General features: G+C 43.4%; 1 protein-coding gene across 1 annotated transcript in view; it reads left to right on the forward strand.

Moving 5' to 3' along the window:
- The first annotated feature begins 2,284 nt into the window (after nt 1–2,284).
- esr2a (estrogen receptor 2a) overlaps nt 2,285–21,179 on the forward strand; it is a 36,860-nt gene continuing 17,965 nt past the window's right edge. Inside the window, exons 1-4 of the mRNA XM_060917712.1 lie at nt 2,285–2,715; nt 5,268–5,434; nt 8,103–8,219; nt 13,152–13,472. Of these exons, the coding sequence (XP_060773695.1) occupies nt 2,285–2,715; nt 5,268–5,434; nt 8,103–8,219; nt 13,152–13,472 (1,036 nt within the window). The remainder of the gene's footprint in view (nt 2,716–5,267; nt 5,435–8,102; nt 8,220–13,151; nt 13,473–21,179) is intronic.

Raw genomic sequence — 21,179 nt, forward strand, 5'->3', positions numbered from 1 at the left:
GCTAGAGATAATGAGATGAGATTTATTTTTGTGCTGGAAAATGAACGTTTGGACTCTAAAATGTTTTTGTACTGACTCGATAATGTAGAAGTCTCATCTCATCTCATTATCTCTAGCCGCTTTATCCTGTTCTACAGGGTCGCAGGCAAGCTGGAGCCTATCCCAGCTGACTACGGGCGAAAGGCGGGGTACACCCTGGACAAATTGCCAGGTTATCACAGGGCTGACACATAGACACAGACAACATTCACACTCACATTCACACCTACGGTCAATTTAGAGTCACCAGTTAACCTAACCTGCATGTCTTTGGACTGTGGGGGAAACCGGAGCACCCGGAGGAAACCCACGTGGAATGTAGAAGTCATAAAATAGAAATCTATAACAAAGTTTGCATGGGAAAAAATACGGCGCCTAAGACTTTTGCACAATAATGTATATGTATGTGTAATATATATTAAAAACTTTATTCCTTGGGCGGCACGGTGGTGTAGTGGTTAGCGCTGTCACCTCACAGCAAGAAGGTCCTGGGTTCGAGCCCCGGGGCCGGCGAGGGCCTTTCTGTGTGGAGTTTGCATGTTCTCCCCGTGTCCGCGTGGGTTTCCTCCGGGTGCTCCGGTTTCCCCCACAGTCCAAAGACATGCAGGTTAGGTTAACTGGTGACTCTAAATTGACCATAGGTGTGAATGTGAGTGTGAATGGTTGTCTGTGTCTATGTGTCAGCCCTGTGATGACCTGGCGACTTGTCCAGGGTGTACCCCGCCTTTCGCCCATAGTCAGCTGGGATAGGCTCCAGCTTGCCTGCGACCCTGTAGAACAGGATAAAGTGGCTAGAGATAATGAGATGAGATTTATTTTTGTGCTGGAAAATGAACGTTTGGACTCTAAAATGTTTTTGTACTGACTCGATAATGTAGAAGTCTCATCTCATCTCATTATCTCTAGCCGCTTTATCCTGTTCTACAGGGTCGCAGGCAAGCTGGAGCCTATCCCAGCTGACTACGGGCGAAAGGCGGGGTACACCCTGGACAAATTGCCAGGTTATCACAGGGCTGACACATAGACACAGACAACATTCACACTCACATTCACACCTACGGTCAATTTAGAGTCACCAGTTAACCTAACCTGCATGTCTTTGGACTGTGGGGGAAACCGGAGCACCCGGAGGAAACCCACGTGGAATGTAGAAGTCATAAAATAGAAATCTATAACAAAGTTTGCATGGGAAAAAATACGGCGCCTAAGACTTTTGCACAATAATGTATATGTATGTGTAATATATATTAAAAACTTTATTCCTTGGGCGGCACGGTGGTGTAGTGGTTAGCGCTGTCACCTCACAGCAAGAAGGTCCTGGGTTCGAGCCCCGGGGCCGGCGAGGGCCTTTCTGTGTGGAGTTTGCATGTTCTCCCCGTGTCCGCGTGGGTTTCCTCCGGGTGCTCCGGTTTCCCCCACAGTCCAAAGACATGCAGGTTAGGTTAACTGGTGACTCTAAATTGACCGTAGGTGTGAATGTGAGTGTGAATGGTTGTCTGTGTCTATGTGTCAGCCCTGTGATGACCTGGCGACTTGTCCAGGGTGTACCCCGCCTTTCACCCGTAGTCAGCTGGGATAGGCTCCAGCTTGCCCGCGACCCTGTAGAAGGATAAAGCGACTACAGATAATGAGATGAGATGAGATGAGATGAGACTTTATTCCTTAAACAGTTATGTACCTATAAAAGCTTGCCTTAACAAAGTTTGAATGAAAAGTTAGGTGAAGCATGCACCAGTGCTATCAGTCGAGGATAAGGGGCCGAAACTGGCTGGTATGGTATCCTCCTGATGATGTTGCTAGTCGGATCCAGGAATGGAGCAGTTAGCTATGAAGCATCTCCTGTAGGTGTTTGTGATCCCCCCAAGACTTGCACAGTACTGTGTGTTTGTATGTATGTATATATGTATGTATGTCACAACTTGCGTCACGATTTCTTGCAGGGTAGGTGATGTGGAAGATATCCTGAAGAAACTCTCGTGTCTGCATTGGATCCCAGATAATTACTGCTCATGCAGTCTTACAGTGATGACGTGTTAACTCTGCAACCTGCCCAAAACCTGCCTCTCTTCAGTTAAGATTTTGTTCTAGCGATTATAATATTGTTCAAGGTTCTGAAACTCTATAAGAGCCTTTTTTTGAGACCTTCAACTCTACAGTACTGATGTACAATGGCTGACCCTGTGCTTTGACCCCAGCTTCCTGACGGGTTTGATTTGATTAGCTAATAACATTTTGAAACCATTTAATGATGTCAGAATCTCCAGAGAGGGACGCCCCCCTGCTGCAGCTACAGGAGGTCAATTCGAGCCGAGCAGAAGGCTGCACTCTGTCATCCAGAATGATTTCCTCCTCCTCCTCCTCCTCCTCCTCCTCCTCCTCCCAAAGCGTGACAATGGAGAGCCACCCCATCTGCATTCCTTCACCCTATGCAGACATTGGGCATGATTTCACCACCCTGCCTTTCTACAGCCCAACCCTGCTCGGTTACAGTGGGCCCGCACTTCCTGATTGCCCCCCAGTGCGTCAGTCACTCAGCCCCACGCTCTTCTGGCCCTCTCAGAGCCACATTGCACCTCTGACACTGCATCACCCACAATCCCACTGCCAGCAAAACCAGCCGAGCAACGGCACCTGGCAGGAGCTCACGTCCCGCAATTATACAGTCAATGACAACAGGTATATCTTTTTATCTCTCAACTGGCAATCTCCTGTTTATCCTTCTTGTCGTGTTCACTGCCAAGTAAAGAAAGTAGAAGCGTCTCTTTAAATTTTTTTTAGCAATATAATTGTAAAAATGTTGCTGTTAAATATCCATATTCTGTAGATATGTGTTTACACAGGTGTTAGTGTCAATTGTACATGGAGCAAATGTGTACATTTACTCCATGATTTTAGCACAGATTTAACCATAATCATGTAAAATAAAGCATCAAACATCAAATACAAATGGGCTTTTTATTTTTCAAGTTTATTAGAAAAAAATTATTTAAAGATCAATCTTAAAGTTGTAATATTGTGTGAGTTCTCATCACTGGCCCTCAGTTGTTCATAAAGTATGCATGTACCGTATGTTCAGAGGAAAAACCTCGGTCTTTGCAGGACTTTAAAGTAGACGGCCTTTCGATTTCATAAAATCGGTGAAATTTAGTTCCCTCTGAAATTTGGTCGTTGTGATGTATGTTTATTTTTTAATATCTGAGAAAAAAAAAACAGGCCGTTTTGTGGCTGGGAAGTTATTTAATTTGAGGAGATTCCCTAGCAAATAATATGCATGAACTCACTCGCTTCACACAGTCAAGCAGACAGAGGAAGTCCATGTGTGCATGTGCATGCTTATCTTAGTCTTCTTCTTCTTTTGGGTTTAACGGCAGCTGGCATCCACAGTGTTGCATTACTGCCATCTACAGGTTTACCTTGACCGTGCACTGACAGTTCCATCATTCTGTCACTAAACGATCACACCGAGGTGCTCGCTGACCGCCGATATTTATCAGTTTGGTCCTGCATTTCCTTTCCTTCGCAACATAACATCTTTTCTTCTTGCTTTCCATTATTGTAGTCGGTCTTTCACATTTCATTCGCACACTCACGTCCTCCATTTTTCTCTCCTGTTTCAAATTTGTATCCCACAATGCCTTGCATGAACGGGGAAAGCCCACCACGTGATGCATGATGTAGTATCTTGAATTGGGTCATGGTGAAGCAGGAAAAAATAGCAGAGAATATAGGGCCATATGGCTCTAAATTCATTAAAGGAGAACTGAAGACAAATTTTTTATTATCAAAATTGTATTTATCTCATTTTATTAAATATAGGAATGCATTTTGATCGCTATTTTGTCACTGCTATAGCAAGTTATGAGTGTTTGAAATATGCTCTGTAATATATCAGTCCATATGTCAAAGCAATGGCCGTAAATGAGATTCGTTGAGACCTGTGCGAGACATCGTAGGACGGAAGTAAAATGTACAGTGGAAATCAAAGTGACCAACATCTGCCAACGTTGTCAAAAGACACGCGCGCTCTTTCGAATGCTGACGTAATCAGGCCAAAAGTTTTGTTTGTTCTGACAGCAATCAGGAAAGTTTGAAAAAAGTAGGCAATAATTGTCATTTAAACTCGTTTTTGTGCGATATTTCGTTTGGAAAACAGTTTTCAAAATGGCGGCACTGACACCTGGCTGACACTTCACGTTTCGAAGTCTCGCACAAGTCTCGTGAAGATCGCGTGGATAAGCGACGCCTGCCGTGGACCAGACGAACTAAATTCAACATGGCTAAAAACCGAATAGGCCGATAAGTATAATATTAAATTGCAATTAGTTGCCAATACGAGTCACGATATAAGGTTACTAAAACTGAAAACGTAATTGAATAACACGTTAATTAAGAAATAAAGCAAGTTTAAAAATGACTTCAGTTCCCCTTGAATTATTCTATTTAAAAAAAAAAACTAATAAAATTGGAAGTCTGTGATTCGAATTCAGTAGCTTTTGGTCCACCAAACAAAAATAATTGGGTGTCAGGGAAAATTATTTTTATGACCTAAACTTGACAAATCTGAAAGGCAGTCAACCTTTAAGCCTTGAATACTAGACTTTTTAGAAGTGGGGATGGTGGGGTGCCATGTTGGTTTTGACTTTCGATGGAATGCTGAAGACAACAGTAAGCTGGATCTAACTTCTGACAGAATTGTCCACAGTACTTTTAAAATGTAACCGCACTCTTCATGGAAGAGTCTAAATCCACCCACTGGATAATTTTGAAAAATTCTAAAAAGTGAGTGAGGGGCTGAGAGGGTGGCAGAGAGGGTGTGAGAATGGGGGTGAGGTGGGGGACGAGTCTCGATCAGCATATATTTGAAAATAAACATGGTTTCTCAGACCCCCGCTCACAGGTAGGGACAGGATGAGGTGGGCCGCCCACGTCTGGTTAGAGGGCATTAACATTTTAACATTAACATTTAGCCATTTTCAACCCATAAAATACTGATTTTTATAAAAGTGTTCATTTTACCAATATTAACACCAACATTAATGTGTTTCATCATAGTACCATCATATTTAATTTATAGCTCAAAAACACATTTAAGTGTGCAGTACCTCTTTAAAGCTTGATGTTGCGAATATGATTTCTAGCCTCGGGTAAAAATGTAAATGAATCATTTGAACCCAAGCTGAACATTAAGCTTAATAGTTATGCAGCAGCGTTTCCTCCCTCTCCTCTAGCAAACCCATTGGGAAACGGTCAGCAGAGTGTGAGGAGAGCTTCAGTTCCTCAGAGAGCAAAACAGACATGCGCTTCTGCGCTGTATGCAGTGACTACGCCTCTGGCTACCACTATGGTGTCTGGTCCTGTGAGGGATGCAAAGCCTTCTTTAAAAGGAGTATCCAAGGTAACAAGTCCCAAAGGGCATCTCGTAATCGACTTGTCCAGGTAACTGGACATGCACATTTCTCTATGCTTCTACATACTCTTACAGTTACACTTTTCTCTTTTATCATCATCTTAACTCACTTCCTTCTCAATCTGATGGGTTTGCTATCTCAGACACGAAATGTGTTTTAAAGCTATTAATACCCATGTGTTCACACACAATCACTTAATCACGTTGCTGTAATACTGTACGTATTTTGACCTCATTCATCCTATAGCGAATGAACTCAGCCCTCCAGATCCTAAAAGTGAGGTGGTTTCGAGCCTCAAGGGCATGAAGAGCACAACACCATGTTCCCGCTGAAGGGTTTAATTGGAAGCCATCCTATTCTGTTTTTGTTTGTTTTCAACTCTCTCAGTGGACTCTCACTGTTGAGGTGAATCTTCATTCACAAAGATCCTTATTTTGTAGCCTTTGAGAAGGCAGTTCATGACTCACTAACAGTAAAAAAAAAACAGCACTCACGGAGATTCTTCCAGGTTCAAAAAATGATCGGGATTTGGTTTAGTTTAACTTAGTTGTCAACAATCTGTTTTATTCCGCACTCCTGACACACAAAGACAATGCAGCCCCCCAGCTGACATCTATCACCACATTATGCAGATCGGATGACCTAATTAGGAGGAGGAAAGACCGATCCAACATATTTATATTATTTGCTCGTATTTCAAAGCTTAAGATTTAATTACAAATTACTTTTCTATCATTACAAATAAAGAAACAAATAGAGCGTCTTGCAAAAGTATTCATCCTCCTTGGTGTTTGTCCCGTTTTAGCACATTACAAGCTGGAATTAAAGTGGATTTTTGGAAAGTTCGCAGCATTTGGTTTACACAACATGCCTACAATGTTAAAGGTGAAAATTGTTGTTTTATTGTGACACAAACAATAATTAAGAAAAAAAAACAGAAATCTGGAGTGTGCGTACGTAGGTATTCACCCCCTTTCATATGAAACCCCTAAATAAGAGCTGGTCCAACCAAATCCCTTCATAAGTCACATAATTAGTTGAGTAAGATCCACCTGTGTGCAATCAAAGTGTCACATGATCTGTCACATGATGTCTGTATAAATCAACCTGTTCTGGAAAGACCCTGACTCTGCAACACGACTAAGCAAGCAACATGAGAACCAAGGAGCCTCCAAACAGGTCAGAGACAAAGTTGTGAAGAAGTATAGATCAGGGTTGGGTTATAAAAAAAATATCCCAAAGTTTGAATATCCCAGGGATCACCATTAAATCCATTATAGCAAAATGGAAAGAATATGGCACCACTACAAACCTGACAAGAGAAGGCCGCCCATCAAAACTCACAGACCGGGCAAGGAGGGCATTAATCAGAGATGCAACAAAGACACCAAACACTGAAGGAGCTGCAAAGATCCACAACGGAGATGGGAGTATCTGTCCATAGGACCACTTTAAGCTGTACACTCCACAGAGCAGGGCTTTATGGAAGAGTGGCCAGAATAAAGTCACTGATTAAGAAAACATGTTTGGAGTTTGCCCAACAGCATGTGGCAGATTTCCCAAACACATGGAAGAAGATTCTCTGGCCAAATGAGACTAAAATTGATCTTTTTGGCCATCATGGGAAATGCCATGTGTGGCACAAACCCAACACCCTGAGAACACCATTCCTACAGTGAGGCATGGTGGTGGCAGCATCATGCTGTGGGGATATTTTTCATCTGCAGGGACAGGAAAGCTGGTCAGGACTGAAGGAAAGATGGATGGCACTAAATACAGGGCAATTCTGGAGGAAAACCTGTTTGAGTCGGCCAGAGATTTGAGACTGGGACGAAGGTTCACATTCCAGAAGGACAATGACCCTAAACATACTGCTAAAGCTACACTGGAGTGGTTTAAAGGGAAACATTTAAATGTCTTGGAATGGCTTAATCAAAGCCCAGACCTCAATCCAATTGAGAATCTGTGGCATAACTTGAAGATTGCTGTACACCAACACAACCCATTTAAGTTGAAGGAGTTGGAGCAGTTTTGCCTTGAGGAATGGGCAAAAATCCCAGTGGCTAGATGTGCTAAGCTAATAGAGACATACCCCAAGAGACTTGCAGCTGTAATTGTAGCAAAAGGTGGTGCTACAAGTATTGACTTTGGGGGGGTGAATACCTATGCACACTCCAGATTTCTGTTTTTTCATCTTAATTATTGTTTGTCACAATAAAACAAGAATTTTCACCTTTAAAGTGGTAGGCATGTTGTGCAAATCAAATGGTACTAACCCTCCAAAAATCCATTTTGATTCCAGCTTGTAATGCGACAAAACAGGACAAACACCAAGGGGGATGAATACTTTTGCAAGACACTATACATCCTTAGTCAAATAATTTTTAAAAAATCATAATAATTAAATATTGTCAGTCAGCTCCAACACTCCCTGTAGACAAACACAGACTGTGACCCTTATCTCTGATATGTAGTGGTTTATTCTGAGATATTTTCATCTGCTGGTTTGATTGTTGCATTCACAACAAAGCTTTATCAATAAGATACATAAGCCTTCCTTTCCTTTTTGTGATTTTCACTTCTTCTGAATTTATTGCTGAGTGACTGAGTGAGGTATGAAAACAGCTGCTCACACATGTCCTGTCTCTTGATTAGGACATAATGACTACATCTGTCCTGCAACCAACCAGTGCACCATTGATAAGAATCGGCGCAAGAGCTGCCAGGCCTGTCGGCTTCGCAAGTGTTATGAAGTGGGGATGATGAAATGTGGTAAATATTTATTTGCCATTCGCTCTTTCACTCTTTTTTTTTTTCAGTCTCTCATTTGACACTGAAACTTGGTATGCTTTGCCAAATCCTAACTGAAAATATGGACTTTGTTTTATACCCTTATACTGGACTTTGTCAGCCATCATGTCACACTGTGTTGTTAAGCAGTAATGATCTGATAAAGCAATAAGCAAGTGGTAACATTTACACACACACACTAATTTGTTAGTTTTATTATATATTTTTTATTTTATTTCAGTTTGTGTCTGGACAGAACATTTTGCAGACATAGTAGAAGGTCCATATTTGAGATGACTTACTCGCCACTGAAGAATAATGAATAAACTATTTAGCGCCACACAAAATCCCAATTCCTTTACTGTAGAGATGCCCTGTGTTTGAAATCACTCCCTACTCACTATTTAGTGGACTACAGTGCTCAGCGTAAATGAGTACACCCCCTTTGAAAAGTAGCATTTTAAACAATATCTCAATGAACACAAACGATTTCCAAAATGTTGACAAGACAAAGTTTAATATAACATCTATGTAACTTATAACGTGAAAGTAAGGTTAATAATATAACTTAGATTACACATTTTTCAGTTTTACTCAAATTAGGGTGGTGCAAAAATGAGTGCACCCCACAACAAAAACTACTACATCTAGTACTTTGTATGGCCTCCATGAGTTTTAATGACAACACCAAGTCTTCTAGGCATGGAATAAACAAGTTGGCGACATTTTGCAACATCAATCTTTTTCCATTCTTCAACAATGACCTCTTTTAGTGACTGGATGCTGGATGGAGAGTGATGCTCAACTTGTCTCTTCAGAATTCCCCATACCTGTAGGTGTTCGATTGGGTTCAGATCAGGAGACATACTTGGCCACTGAATCACTTTCACCCTGTTCTTCTTCAGAAATCCAACAGTGGCCTTAGATGTGTGTTTAGTCATGTTGGAAAAGTGCACAACAACCAAGGGCATGGAGTGATGGTAGCATCTCCTCTTTCAGTATAGAGCAATACATCTGTGAATTCATGATGTCATCAATGAAATGCAGCTCCCCGACACCGGCAGCACTCATGCAGCCCCACATAAGGACACTGCCACCACCATGTTTCACTGTAGGCGCCATGCATTTTTCTTTGTATTCTTCACCTTTGCGAAGCCATACAGTTTTGAAGCCATCAGTTCCAAAAACATTTATCTTGGTCTCATCACTCCAGAGTATAGAGTCCCAGTAGTCTTCATCTTTGTCAGCATGGGCCCTGGCAAACTCTAGGCAGGCTTTTTTGTGCCTGGGCTTTAGGAGAGGCTTCTTTCGTGGACGGCATCCATGCATGCCATTCCTCTGCAGTGTACACCGTATTGTGTCACGGGAAATAGTCACCCGAGTTTGGCTTTCTACTTCTTTAGGTAACTGCAGTGAACTGTCATGCCGATTTTCTTCAACCCTTCTCATCAGAAGACGCTCCAGTCGAGGTGTTAACTTCTGTGGACGACCTGGACGTCTCTGTGAGATGGTTGCAGTTCCATATTTCTTAAATTTTTGTACCACTTTTGCAACAGTATTCTGACTGATAAGTAAAGCTTTGCTGATCTTCTTGTAGCCTTCACCTTTGTGGTGTAAAGAAATTATTTTCTTTGGGGAATTCTGAAGAGACAAGTTGAGCATCACTCTCCATCCAGCATCCAGTCACTAAAAGAGGTCATTGTTGAAGAATGGAAAAAGATTGATGTTGCAGAATGTCGCCAACTTGTTTATTCCATGTCTAGAAGACTTGGTGCTGTCATTAAAAATCATGGAGGCCATACAAAGTACTAGATGTAGTAGTTTTTGTTGTGGGGTGCACTCATTTTTGCACCACCCTAATTTGAGTAAAACTGAAAAAATGTGTAATCTAAGTTATATTATTAACCTTACTTTCATGTTATAAGTTAAACAGATGTTATATTAAACTTTGTCTTTTCAACATTTTGGAAATTGTTTGTGTTCATTGAGATATTGTTTAAAATGTTACTTTTCAAAGGGGGTGTACTCATTTACGCTGAGCACTCTACAGTATATAGTGAGGTCGCCATTTTGTAGTGCTTTCCGAATGTATAGTGAGAATTATTACACCCTATATAGTGCACTCAAAGTATCCCACAATGCATCATGAAAAGTAGTGTACAACCGACGGTCACTAACCAAGCAATGTATCCCATCATGCATTGCGGTCGCGCTGAAAGAAATCAAATCAAAAGCCTCAAATTGGATTTGATAAAAGGCAGCGGCAAAGAAGAAACTATTCAGCCTTGATTTAAAAGAACTGAAAGATGCAGGTACTTTGTATTGATTAATGTGGGAAATACGCTCAGTATAATATGGATTTATCACAAAAACACATGCATGTATTTATTATTTTGAAAACCCACCAGCCAACTGATCTGGCACGTTTTAGTTGTGCGATAGTAATGACATAAATAACAGCGTGGCGGAGGAGTGTCTGAAATTGTTTGTTCATTTTATTAATGAGCTCACTATATAATCCTCTATAGTGGTGCTTGAAAGTTTGTGAACCCTTTAGAATTTTCTATATTTCTGCATAAATATGACCTAAAACATCATCAGATTTTCACACAAGACCTAAAAGTAGATAAAGAGAACCCAGTTAAACAAATGAGACAAAAATATTATACTTGATCATTTATTTATTGAGGAAAATTATCCAATATTACATATCTGTGAGTGGCAAAAGTATATAAAACTTTGCTTTGATTAGAAATTAGAGTCAGGTGTTTTCAATTAATGGGATGACAATCAGGTGTGAGTGGGCACCCTGTTTTATTTAAAGAACAGGGATCTATCAAAGTCTGATCTTCACAACACACGTTTGTGGAAGTGTATCATGGCACAAACAAAGGAGATTTCTGAGGACCTCAGAAAAAGCGTTGTTGATGCTCATCAGGCTGGAAAAGGTTACAAAACCATCTCTAAAGATTTTGGACTCCACCAATTCACAGTCAGACAGATTGTGTACAAATGGAGGAAATTCAAGACCACCGTTACCCTCCCCAGGAGTGGTCGACCAACAAATATCACTCCAAGAGCAAGGCATGTAATAGTCGGCGAGGTCACAAAGGACCCCAGAGTAACTTCTAAGCAACTGAAGGCCTCTCTCACATTGGCTAATGTTAATGTTCATGAGTCCACCATCAGGAGAACACTGAACAACAATGGTGTGCATGGCAGGGTTGCAAGGAGAAAGCCACTGCTCTCCAAAAAGAACATTGCTGCTCGTCTGCAGTTTGCTAAAGATCATGTGGACAAGCCAGAAGGCTATTGGAAAAATGTTTTGTGGATGGATGAGACCAAAATAGAACTTTTTGGTTTAAATGAGAAGCGTTATGTTTGGAGAAAGGGAAAACGTTGCATTCCAGCATAAGAACCTTATCCCAGCTGTGAAACATGGTGGTGGTACTGTAGTATCATGGTTTGGGCCTGTTTTGCTGCATCTGGGCCAGGACGGCTTGCCATTATTGATGGACCAATGAATTCTGAATTATACCAGCGAATTCTAAAGGAAAATGTCAAGTCAAAATCCTGACCTTAATCCAATCGAAATGTTGTGGAAGGACCTGAAGCGAGCAGTTCATGTGAGGAAACCCACCAATATCCCAGAGTTGAAGCTGTTCTGTATGGAGGAATGGGCTAAAATTCATCCAAGCCGGTGTGCAGGACTGATCAACAGTTACCGGAAACATTTAGTTGCAGTTATTGCTGCACAAGGGGGTCACACCAGATACTGAAAGCAAAGGTTGACATACTTTTGCCACTCACAGATATGTAATATTGGATAATTTTCCTCAATAAAAAAATGACCAAGTATAATATTTTTGTCTCATTTGTTTAACTGGGTTCTCTTTATCTACTTTTAGGACTTGTGTGAAAATCTGATGATGTTTTAGGTCATATTTATGCAGAAATATAGAAAATTCTAAAGGGTTCACAAACTTTTAAGCACCACTGTACATTTTATATTTATGAATTTATAAATAGGGGTGGCACAATGGTGTAGTGGTTAGCACTGTCGCCTCACAGCAAGAAGGTTCTGGGTTCGAGTCCAGTGGCCGATGAAGGCCTTTCTGTGCGGAGTTTGCATGTTCTCCCCGTGTCTGCGTGGGTTTCCTCCGGGTGCTCCGGTTTCCCCCACAGTCCAAAGACATGCAGGTTAGGCTAATTGGTGGCTCTAAATTGACCGTAGGTGTGAATGTGAGTGTGAATGGTTGTTTGTCTCTATGTATCAGCCCTGCGATGAGCTGGTGACTTGTCCAGGGTGTACCCCGCCTCTCGCCCATAGTCAGCTGGGATAGGCTCCAGCTTGCCTGCAACCGTGCACAGGATAAGCAGCTACAGATAATGGATGGATGGATGGATGGATGGATGGAATTTATAAATTTATCCTTAATGAGCAAGCTAACATGAGAACCTGAAACCTGCAACAACTCTATTAAAAAATGACTGAAGGGCATATCTCTGATGCCCACTAGCTTGCAGTCTGCAGACAGACTGTTCTTTTTGCTCTCATTTGAACAGAGCTTCACTGTTCTTACATTTAAAATGCTAACTTTTTTTTGTACAGACTCACTGACTGCTTTGAGTATCTTGTTATAATCCAGCCACTCAGGATCTTTTTCTCCCAGTTTTAAAATTATTATTATTATTATTATTATTATTATTATTATTAGTAGTAGTAGTAGTAGTAGAAGTATCAGTTCAAGAAAGACGAAGGAATGACAAAAGTTGAGACCAACATTATTCTTTCCCGTACAGGGATGTTAGATTTTCCAAAAGTAAAAAGCCAATAATGAAAACATGTTGACACAGGCTTAACACACTTTCTGAGCGGCCATTTAAACTTGTAATTGAAGCTGTCTTCTATAGGTATGCGTCGGGACCGTGGCAGCTACAATCGTGGAGGTTCGCAGCAGAGGAGAGTGGCACGTTCTCCTGCCAGAGCAGTAGCGATCACTCAGAGACAGCCAGAACGGAAAGCAGCACCACTTACGAGGGTAAAGGAGGTTTTTACTACCACATTGAGCCCAGAGGAGCTGATCGCTCGCATCATGGAAGCAGAGCCACCAGAAATCTATCTTATGAAGGACATGAAAAAACCCTTTACTGAGGCCAACGTCATGATGTCACTCACCAACCTGGCTGACAAAGAGCTTGTCCACATGATCAGCTGGGCCAAGAAGATCCCAGGTGTGTCTCTGTGTTTGTGTGTAATTGCTTTTACATCAGTTTATTTTTATGCTTTTTTAAAAATATTTTATTTGTCTTATATGATAGACATGCTGTCTTGGCTCTACATGTGTGTATGATTATACTGTATATTCCTGCAGTAATTATGTGTTCAGTCTCATACAGTGTCTTGCAAAAGTATTCATCCCCCTTGGTGTTTCTCCTGTTTTGTCGCTTTACAAGCTGGAATTAAAATGGATTTTTGGAGGGTTAGCACCATTTGATTTACACAACATGCCTACCACTTTAAAGGTGCAAATTGTTGTTTTATTGTGGCACAAACAATAATTAAGATGAAAAAACAGAAATCTAGAGGGTGCATAATTATTCACTTGTTGAGCCACCTTTTACTGCAATTACAGCTGCAGGTCTCTTGGGGTACGTCTCTATTAGCTTAGCACATCTAGCCACTGGGATTTTTGCCCATTCCTCAAGGTAAAACTGCTCCAACTCCTTCAAGTTAAATGGGTTGTGTTGGTGTACAGCAGTCTTCAAGTTATGCCACAGATTCTCAGTTGGATTGAGGTCTGGGCTTTGATTAAGCCATTCCAAGACATTTAAATGTTTCCCTTTAAACCACTCCAGTGTAGCTTTATGTTTAGAGTCATTGTCCTGTTGGGACGTGAACCTTCGTCCCAGTCTCGAACCTCTGGCTGGCTCAAACAGGTTTTCCTCCAGAATTGCCCTGTATTTAGTGCCATCTATCTTTCCTTCAATACTGACCAGCTTTCCTGTCCCTGCAGATGAAAAATATCCCCACACCATGATACTGCCACCACCATGCTTCACTGTAGTAATAGTGTTCTCACGGTGTTGGGTTTGTGCCACACATGGCATTTCCCATGATGACCATAAAGATACATTTTTGTCTCATTTGACCAGAGAATCTTCTTCCGTGTGTTTGGGGCGTCTACCACATGCTGTTGGGAAAACTCCAAACATGTTTTCTTAATCAGTGACTTTTTTTCTTCCCACTCTTCCATAAAGCCCCATTCTGTGGAGTGTATGGCTTAAAGTGGTCCTATGGACAGATACTAACATCTCCGCTGTGGATCTTTGCAGCTCCTTTAATGTTATCTTTGCCCGGTCTGTGAGTTTTGGTGGACGGCCTTCTCTTGTCAGGTTTGTAGTGGTGCCATATTCTTTCCATTTTGTTGTAATAGATTTAATGGTGCTCCCTGGGATATTCAAAGTTTGGGATATTTTTTTTATAACCCAACCCTGATCTATACTTCTCCACAACTTTGTCTCTGACCTGTTTGGAGGCTCCTTGGTTTTCATGTTGCTTGCTTAGTCGTGTTGCAGAGTCAGGGTCCTTCCAGAACAGGTTGATTTATACAGGCATCATGTGACAGATCATGTGACACTTTGATTGCACACAGGTGGATCTTAATCAACTAATTATGTGACTTATGAAGGGATTTGGTTGGACCAGCTCTTATTTAGGGATTTCATACGAAAGGGGGTGAATACCTATGCACACTCCAGATTTTTGTTTTTTCATCTTATTGTTTGTATCACAATAAAACAACAATTTGCACCTTTAAAGTTTGTAGGCATGTTGTGTAAATCAAATGGTGCTAACCCTCCAAAAATCCATTTTAATTCCAGCTTGTAAAACGACAAAACAGGACAAACACCAAGGGGGATGAATACTTTTGCAAGACACTGTAATTGAATTGAAATTAACACTTGCGTTTCTGACTAACGGTTTTTAAAAATATCGTTCCAACCACTAAGATCTCAATCAACCAAACAGGACAAACGCAAAGAGGATTAATACTTTTGCAAGACATTTTATTTCTGACGAATTCATGAAAGCAGCCCTGTGAAATAAAAAAATGCTTGTCTGAGTGGAAAAGCTTATTTGTGAAATTGAAAAGCTTCTCAACAGGCAGTAATACAGTGAACTACACCAATGTTTCTCCCTCCTTTGGTTCAAATCCATTAAAGCTCTCAACAAAGCAGTGAAATTGACCCTTTTCTATCCTTCTCTAAGGTTTTCCCTTTTTCCTTGCAAAATTTACCAGTGGGTCATTTGCTTTGATTAAATTATATCTTTGCTGGCAATTCTGCTCGACTCTGGTGCACTTTTTTATTTTGCCACAGTGGACATTTTTTATTTTTATTTTTTAAAGGGCTGGGTTCTATTTGAGGCACCAGTAGGTGTGGTAATTTATGGTGAGAGGTGTTAGTAGTAGTGTTTGGATCTCACTGTGCTACACTTAGTTTTTTATGGAGAGTGTTGCGGTATAAGTGAAGTGTGGATCTGGAGTAGCGGACTGTTAGAGTTCCATGTTGGACGTTAATTATATCAAAATGACATTGTTGCATGCTTATTTTGGTGTGTTGATGGTGATGTGAAGGTCATTCAGCATTGGGGGAATATTTTGAACTTTAAGCATTTCGAAAAGAATGTATTGCACAATACAGCACTGAAAATAAAAAGAAAATCTACTTTCTCTTTTCAGCATGCCATTATAGTCAGACCAAATATTTATGTATTTTACTCACATGAAAAATTAACATTTCACTCAGTGAAAAGTGTAATAGTATGTTTTTAATTCCTTACTTGTACAAATAACCTGGAAGATAAGGAGAACATGGTAAAAAATCTCATCTCGTCTCGTCTTCATCCGCTTATCTGGGGCCGGGTCGCGGAGGCAGCAGTCTGAGCATGGGAGCCCAAACTTCCCTTTCTCCAGACACCTCGGCCAGCTCCTCGGGAAGAACACCGAGGCGTTCCCAGGCCAGCCGAGAGACATAGTCCCTCCAGCGTGTCCTGAGTCTCCCCCGGGGCCTCCACCCGGGGGGACATGCCTGGAACACCTCCCCAGGGAGGCATCCAGGAGGCATCCCAGTGTTTCCCACAGAAATTTTGGAGACTATGGGGGCAGCCCATGGGGGGGGTGGCATGCATGGCACGCGTGTCCAGTTGAATTGCAGGGGTGCGTGGGGGGTTGTTTAGCATGTGGCGCGCGTGTCCAGTTGAATTTCAGGGGTGCGCGGGGGTTGTTTAGCCTACTAATACTACTAAACTAAGACTAACAAAGACCGAATTCGTTGGTATTGGTTATGCACCTTGTATTTTATTTTAGCATGTTGCTACAGAGGGCAGTCCTACAAGAAGAACATATTACAGATAGCAACCAAACCAAACCAAAAATCCGACAATACTTCACACCCTGAACTCCTACAAAAGTCCTACAAAACAAGGACTTCTAGCTCTGCTGTATGTCAAAAGTGACCCTGACAAATGCCTGCCCTATTTACAAAGACCACACCCTGCACTTGTGCATTTGATTTTTCTTGGCTTTGAGAAAAAGAGTTTGAATGCCCTTTCATAATTTATATCTACCGGGTGTGGCCCGTTAATGGAAATCTTCAATTAGGCGGCCAGGTGCTCTCCTTGCAGTCTGTTACGAAGGTCTGTTTTGACTTAAAATGGCAAACAACTTGTTACTACAATGAGTCATGTGATTGTAGAGCTCACTCTGAAATATTTAATTAAGTGAAAGTGAGATTGAACTTAGGTGGGATTTGAGCATAAAAACAATGGGTAAATGTAAATTGAAATTCACATCACTGGTGAATCAAAAACGATCACCAATCGAGATTCACATCACATCAATCAAAAACGATCAAATTCGAGTCAAGAAGTTAATTTAATTAAGTAGGTAACTAACATTACATTCCCTTAATTATGTGGCCTAATAGCTTCACCTTCAGAAGGTAGCCTATTAGAAAAGGCTAAAAATAATTTAACGTCTTCCATCTCACCAGTAACAAATCGCGTTAAAGCTACTAGCACTAATTCTCAAAAGTGGCATCGAAGTTCACTCTCTGTTAGAATAGACTACTTTTCCCTTTTAACATGTACATGCAGACCTAGATTAGTTTATCACTGCTGTCACTTCACGTCTCCATCACTTGGATAGACTGCGCACATACAATGTCAAGCGGGAAGCACTTCGCCGATGAATTTGGAAATTACCTGATCCTGGTAGGATGATAAAGTTAATTTGACTAATTAGATAACTATGTAGGGCTAACTAATATTGCCTCAAAATAGCCTGCTGTTGCCTTACAGAAAAGGTAGGTTTGCCAGTACGAAATGGACAAAGTAATTTTACTGAAACAATACACTTAACGTCATCCATCAATGCACTCTCCATACGCCTATAAAGCAAAATGGCGTAGCCTAAATGTCACCTTCTCAATCGTGTCAAAGGCTACATAAAGTTGTATAAACTTACCTTAACATGTAGATGCAGACAGGATGTAGCTTATCAGAGTTGTCTCCTCACGCTGTCTCAGATAGGCAACGTACGCAATGTCAGGCCGGGTGCGTCAGTGTTGCCGTGTGTGTGTGTGCGGGCGGGTGCGGACTGAGACTATGGCGGCCCAAATTAGACTATGGCGGGGCGCCATAGTCTCATCAATGTGTGGGAAACACTGCATCCGAAAGAGATGCCCGAGCCACCTCAGCTGATTCCTCTCGATGTGGAGGAGCAGTGGCTCTACTCCGAGCTCCTCCCGAGTGACTGTGCTTCTCACCCTATCTCTAAGGGAGCGCCCAGCCACCCTGCGAAGGAAACTCATTTCGGCTGCTTGTATCCGCGATCTTGTTCTTTCGGTCATTACCCAAAGCTCATGACCATAGGTGAGAGTCGGAATGTAGCTCGACCAGTAAATCGAGAGCTTCGCCTTTTGGCTCAGCTCCTTCACCACGACGGACCAGTAAAGCGACCGCATCACTGGAGGCTGCACTGATCTGCCTGTCAATTTCACACTCTATTCTTCCCTCACTTGTGAACAAGATCCCGAGATACTTAAACTCCTCCACTTGAGGCAGGACTTCTCCACCAACCTGGAGAGGGCAAGCCACCCTTTTCCAGTCGAGAACCATGGCCTCGGACTTGGAGGTGCTGATTCTCATCCCAGCCGCTTCACACTCAACTGCAAACCGCCCCAGTGCATGCTGAAGGTCCTGGTTTGGAGAAGCCAACAGGACAACATCATCCGCAAAAAGCAGAGATGAAATCCTGTGGTTCCCAAACAGGTTTCCTTCCGGCCCCTGCCTGCGCCTAGAAATTCTGTCCATAAAAATTATGAACAGAACCGGTGACAAAGGGCAGCCCTGCCGGAGTCCAACATGCACTGGGAACAGGTCTGACTTACTGCCGGCAATGCGAACCAGACTCCTGCTCCGTTTGTACAGGGACCAGACAGCCCTTAGCAAAGAGCCCCGAAGCACCCCCCACAGAATATCATGGTCAAATGCCTTCTCCAGATCCACAAAGCACATGTGGACTGGTTGGGCAAACTCCCATGAACCCTCGAGCACCCTATGAAGGGTATAGAGCTGGTCCAGTGTTCCACGACTAGGACGAAAACTGCATTGTTCCTCCTGGAGCTGAGGTTCAACTATTGGCCGAATTCTCCTCTCCAGTACCCTGGAGTAAACCTTCCTGGGGAGGCTGAGAAGTGTGATTGGAGCACACTCTCCAGTCCCCTTTCTTAAAAAGAGGGACCACCCCAGTCTGCCACTCCAGAGGCACTGTCCACGATCACCATGCGATGTTGCAGAGGCATGTCAGCCAAGACAGCCCCACAACATGCAGAGACTTGAGATACTCAGGGCGGATCTCATCCACCCCCGGTGCCTTGCCACCAAGGAGCTTGCAGACCACCTCGGTGACTTCAGCTTGGGTAATGGATGAGTCCACCTCTGAGTTATCAGCCTCCGCTTCCTCAATGGAAGACGTGACGGTGGGATTGAGGAGATCCTCGAAGTATTCCTTCCACCGCCCGACAATGTCCCCAGTCGAGGTCAACAGCTCCCCACCCGCACTGTAAACAGTGTTGGCAGAGTACTGCTTCCCCCTCCTGAGGCGCTGAACGGTTTGCCAGAATTTCTTCAAAGCCGACCGATAGTCCTCCTCCATGGTCTCACTGAACTCCTCCCAGTTCCGAGTTTTTGCCTCCACAATTGCCCGAGCTGCGGCACGCCTGGCCTGCCAATACCCATCAGCTGCCTCAGGAGTCCCGGAGGCCAACATGGCCCGATAGGACTCCTTTTTCAGCTTGACGGCATCCCTTACTTCCGGTGTCCACCACCGGGTTCGGGGATTGCCGCCATGACAGGAACCAGAGACCTTGCAGCCACAGCTCTGAACAGCCACGTCTACAATGGAGGTAGAGAACATGGTCCACTCAGACTCAATGTCCCCTGCCTCCCTCGGAAGCTGGGAGAAGCTATCCCGGAGGTGGGAGTTAAAGACCTCCCCGACAGAGTGCTCGGCCAGATGTTCCCAGCAGACCCTCACCATACGTTTGGGCCTGCCAGGTCTGTCCAGCTTCCTCCTCCACCAGCAGATCCAGCTCACCACCAGGTGGTGATCAGTTGACAGCTCAGCCCCTCTCTTCACCCGAGTGTCCAAGACATAGGGCCAGAGATCAGATGAAACGACAACAAAGTTGATCATCAACCTCCAACCTAAGGTGTCCTGGTGCCACGTGCACTTATGGACACCCCTATGCTCGAATATGGTGTTTGTTATGGACAAACCGTGACTAGCACAGAAGTCCAATAACAAAACACCACTCGGGGTAAAATCAGGAAGGCCGTTCCTCCCAATCATGCCCCTCCAGGTGTCACTGTTGTCACCCACATGAGCGTTGAAGTCCCCCAGTAGAACAATGGAGTCCCCAGTCTGAGCACCTCTCAGTACCTCTCCTAGGGACTCCAAGAAGGCCGGATACTCTATACTACTATTCGGCCCATAGGCACAAACGACAGCAAGAACCATCTCCCCGATCCGAAGGTGCAGAGAGGCAACCCTCTCGTTCACTGGGGTAAACTCCAACACATGGCGGCTGAGCTGGGGAGCTATAAGCAAGCCCACACCAGCCCGCTGCCACTCACCATGGGTGACTCCAGAGAAGTGGAGAGTCCAGCCCCTCTTAAGGAGCTGGGTTCCGGAGCCCAAGCTGTGCGTGGAGGTGAGCCTGACTATCTCTAGCTGATACCTCTCAACCTCCCGCACAAGCTCAGGCTCTTTCCCCCCCAGCGAAGTGACATTCCATGTCCCAACAGCTAGCCGCTGTGTTCAGGGATCAGGTCGTCGAGGCCCCTGCCTTCGACTGCCGCCCAATCCACACTGCACCGGCCCCCCACGGCTACCTCTGTGGGTGGTGAACCCACAGGAGGTCGGGCTCATGTCACCGCTTCGGGCTGAGCCCGGCCGGGCCCCATGGGCAAAGGCCCGGCCACCAAGCACTTGCATACGAGCCCCAACCCTGGGCCTGGCTCCAGGGTGGGGCCCTGGCTGCGCCATACCGGGCGACGTCACGGTCCTTGATCTTTTATTATCCATAAGGGTTTTGGTGAACTGCTCTTGGTCTGGCCTGTCACCTAGGACCTGTCTGCCTTGGGAGACCCTAATGCCCCCGACAACATAGCTCCTAGGATCATTCAAGCACACAAACCCCTCCACCACAATAAGGTGGCAGTTCTAGGAGGGGATGGTAAAATAAACAAATAAATAATTGATTAAATAGTGATCTTACCAAAAGTGTATTAAATGTCTAGAAAAATTCATTTGGAAAACTGAGTTGCGGTCCAGAATGCTTATTTGTTTGTATTTGGATGCACTTCCTGTCAGT

This window comes from Neoarius graeffei, chromosome 3 (assembly GCF_027579695.1).
Source record: "Neoarius graeffei isolate fNeoGra1 chromosome 3, fNeoGra1.pri, whole genome shotgun sequence".
NCBI classification, from domain to species: domain Eukaryota; kingdom Metazoa; phylum Chordata; class Actinopteri; order Siluriformes; family Ariidae; genus Neoarius; species Neoarius graeffei.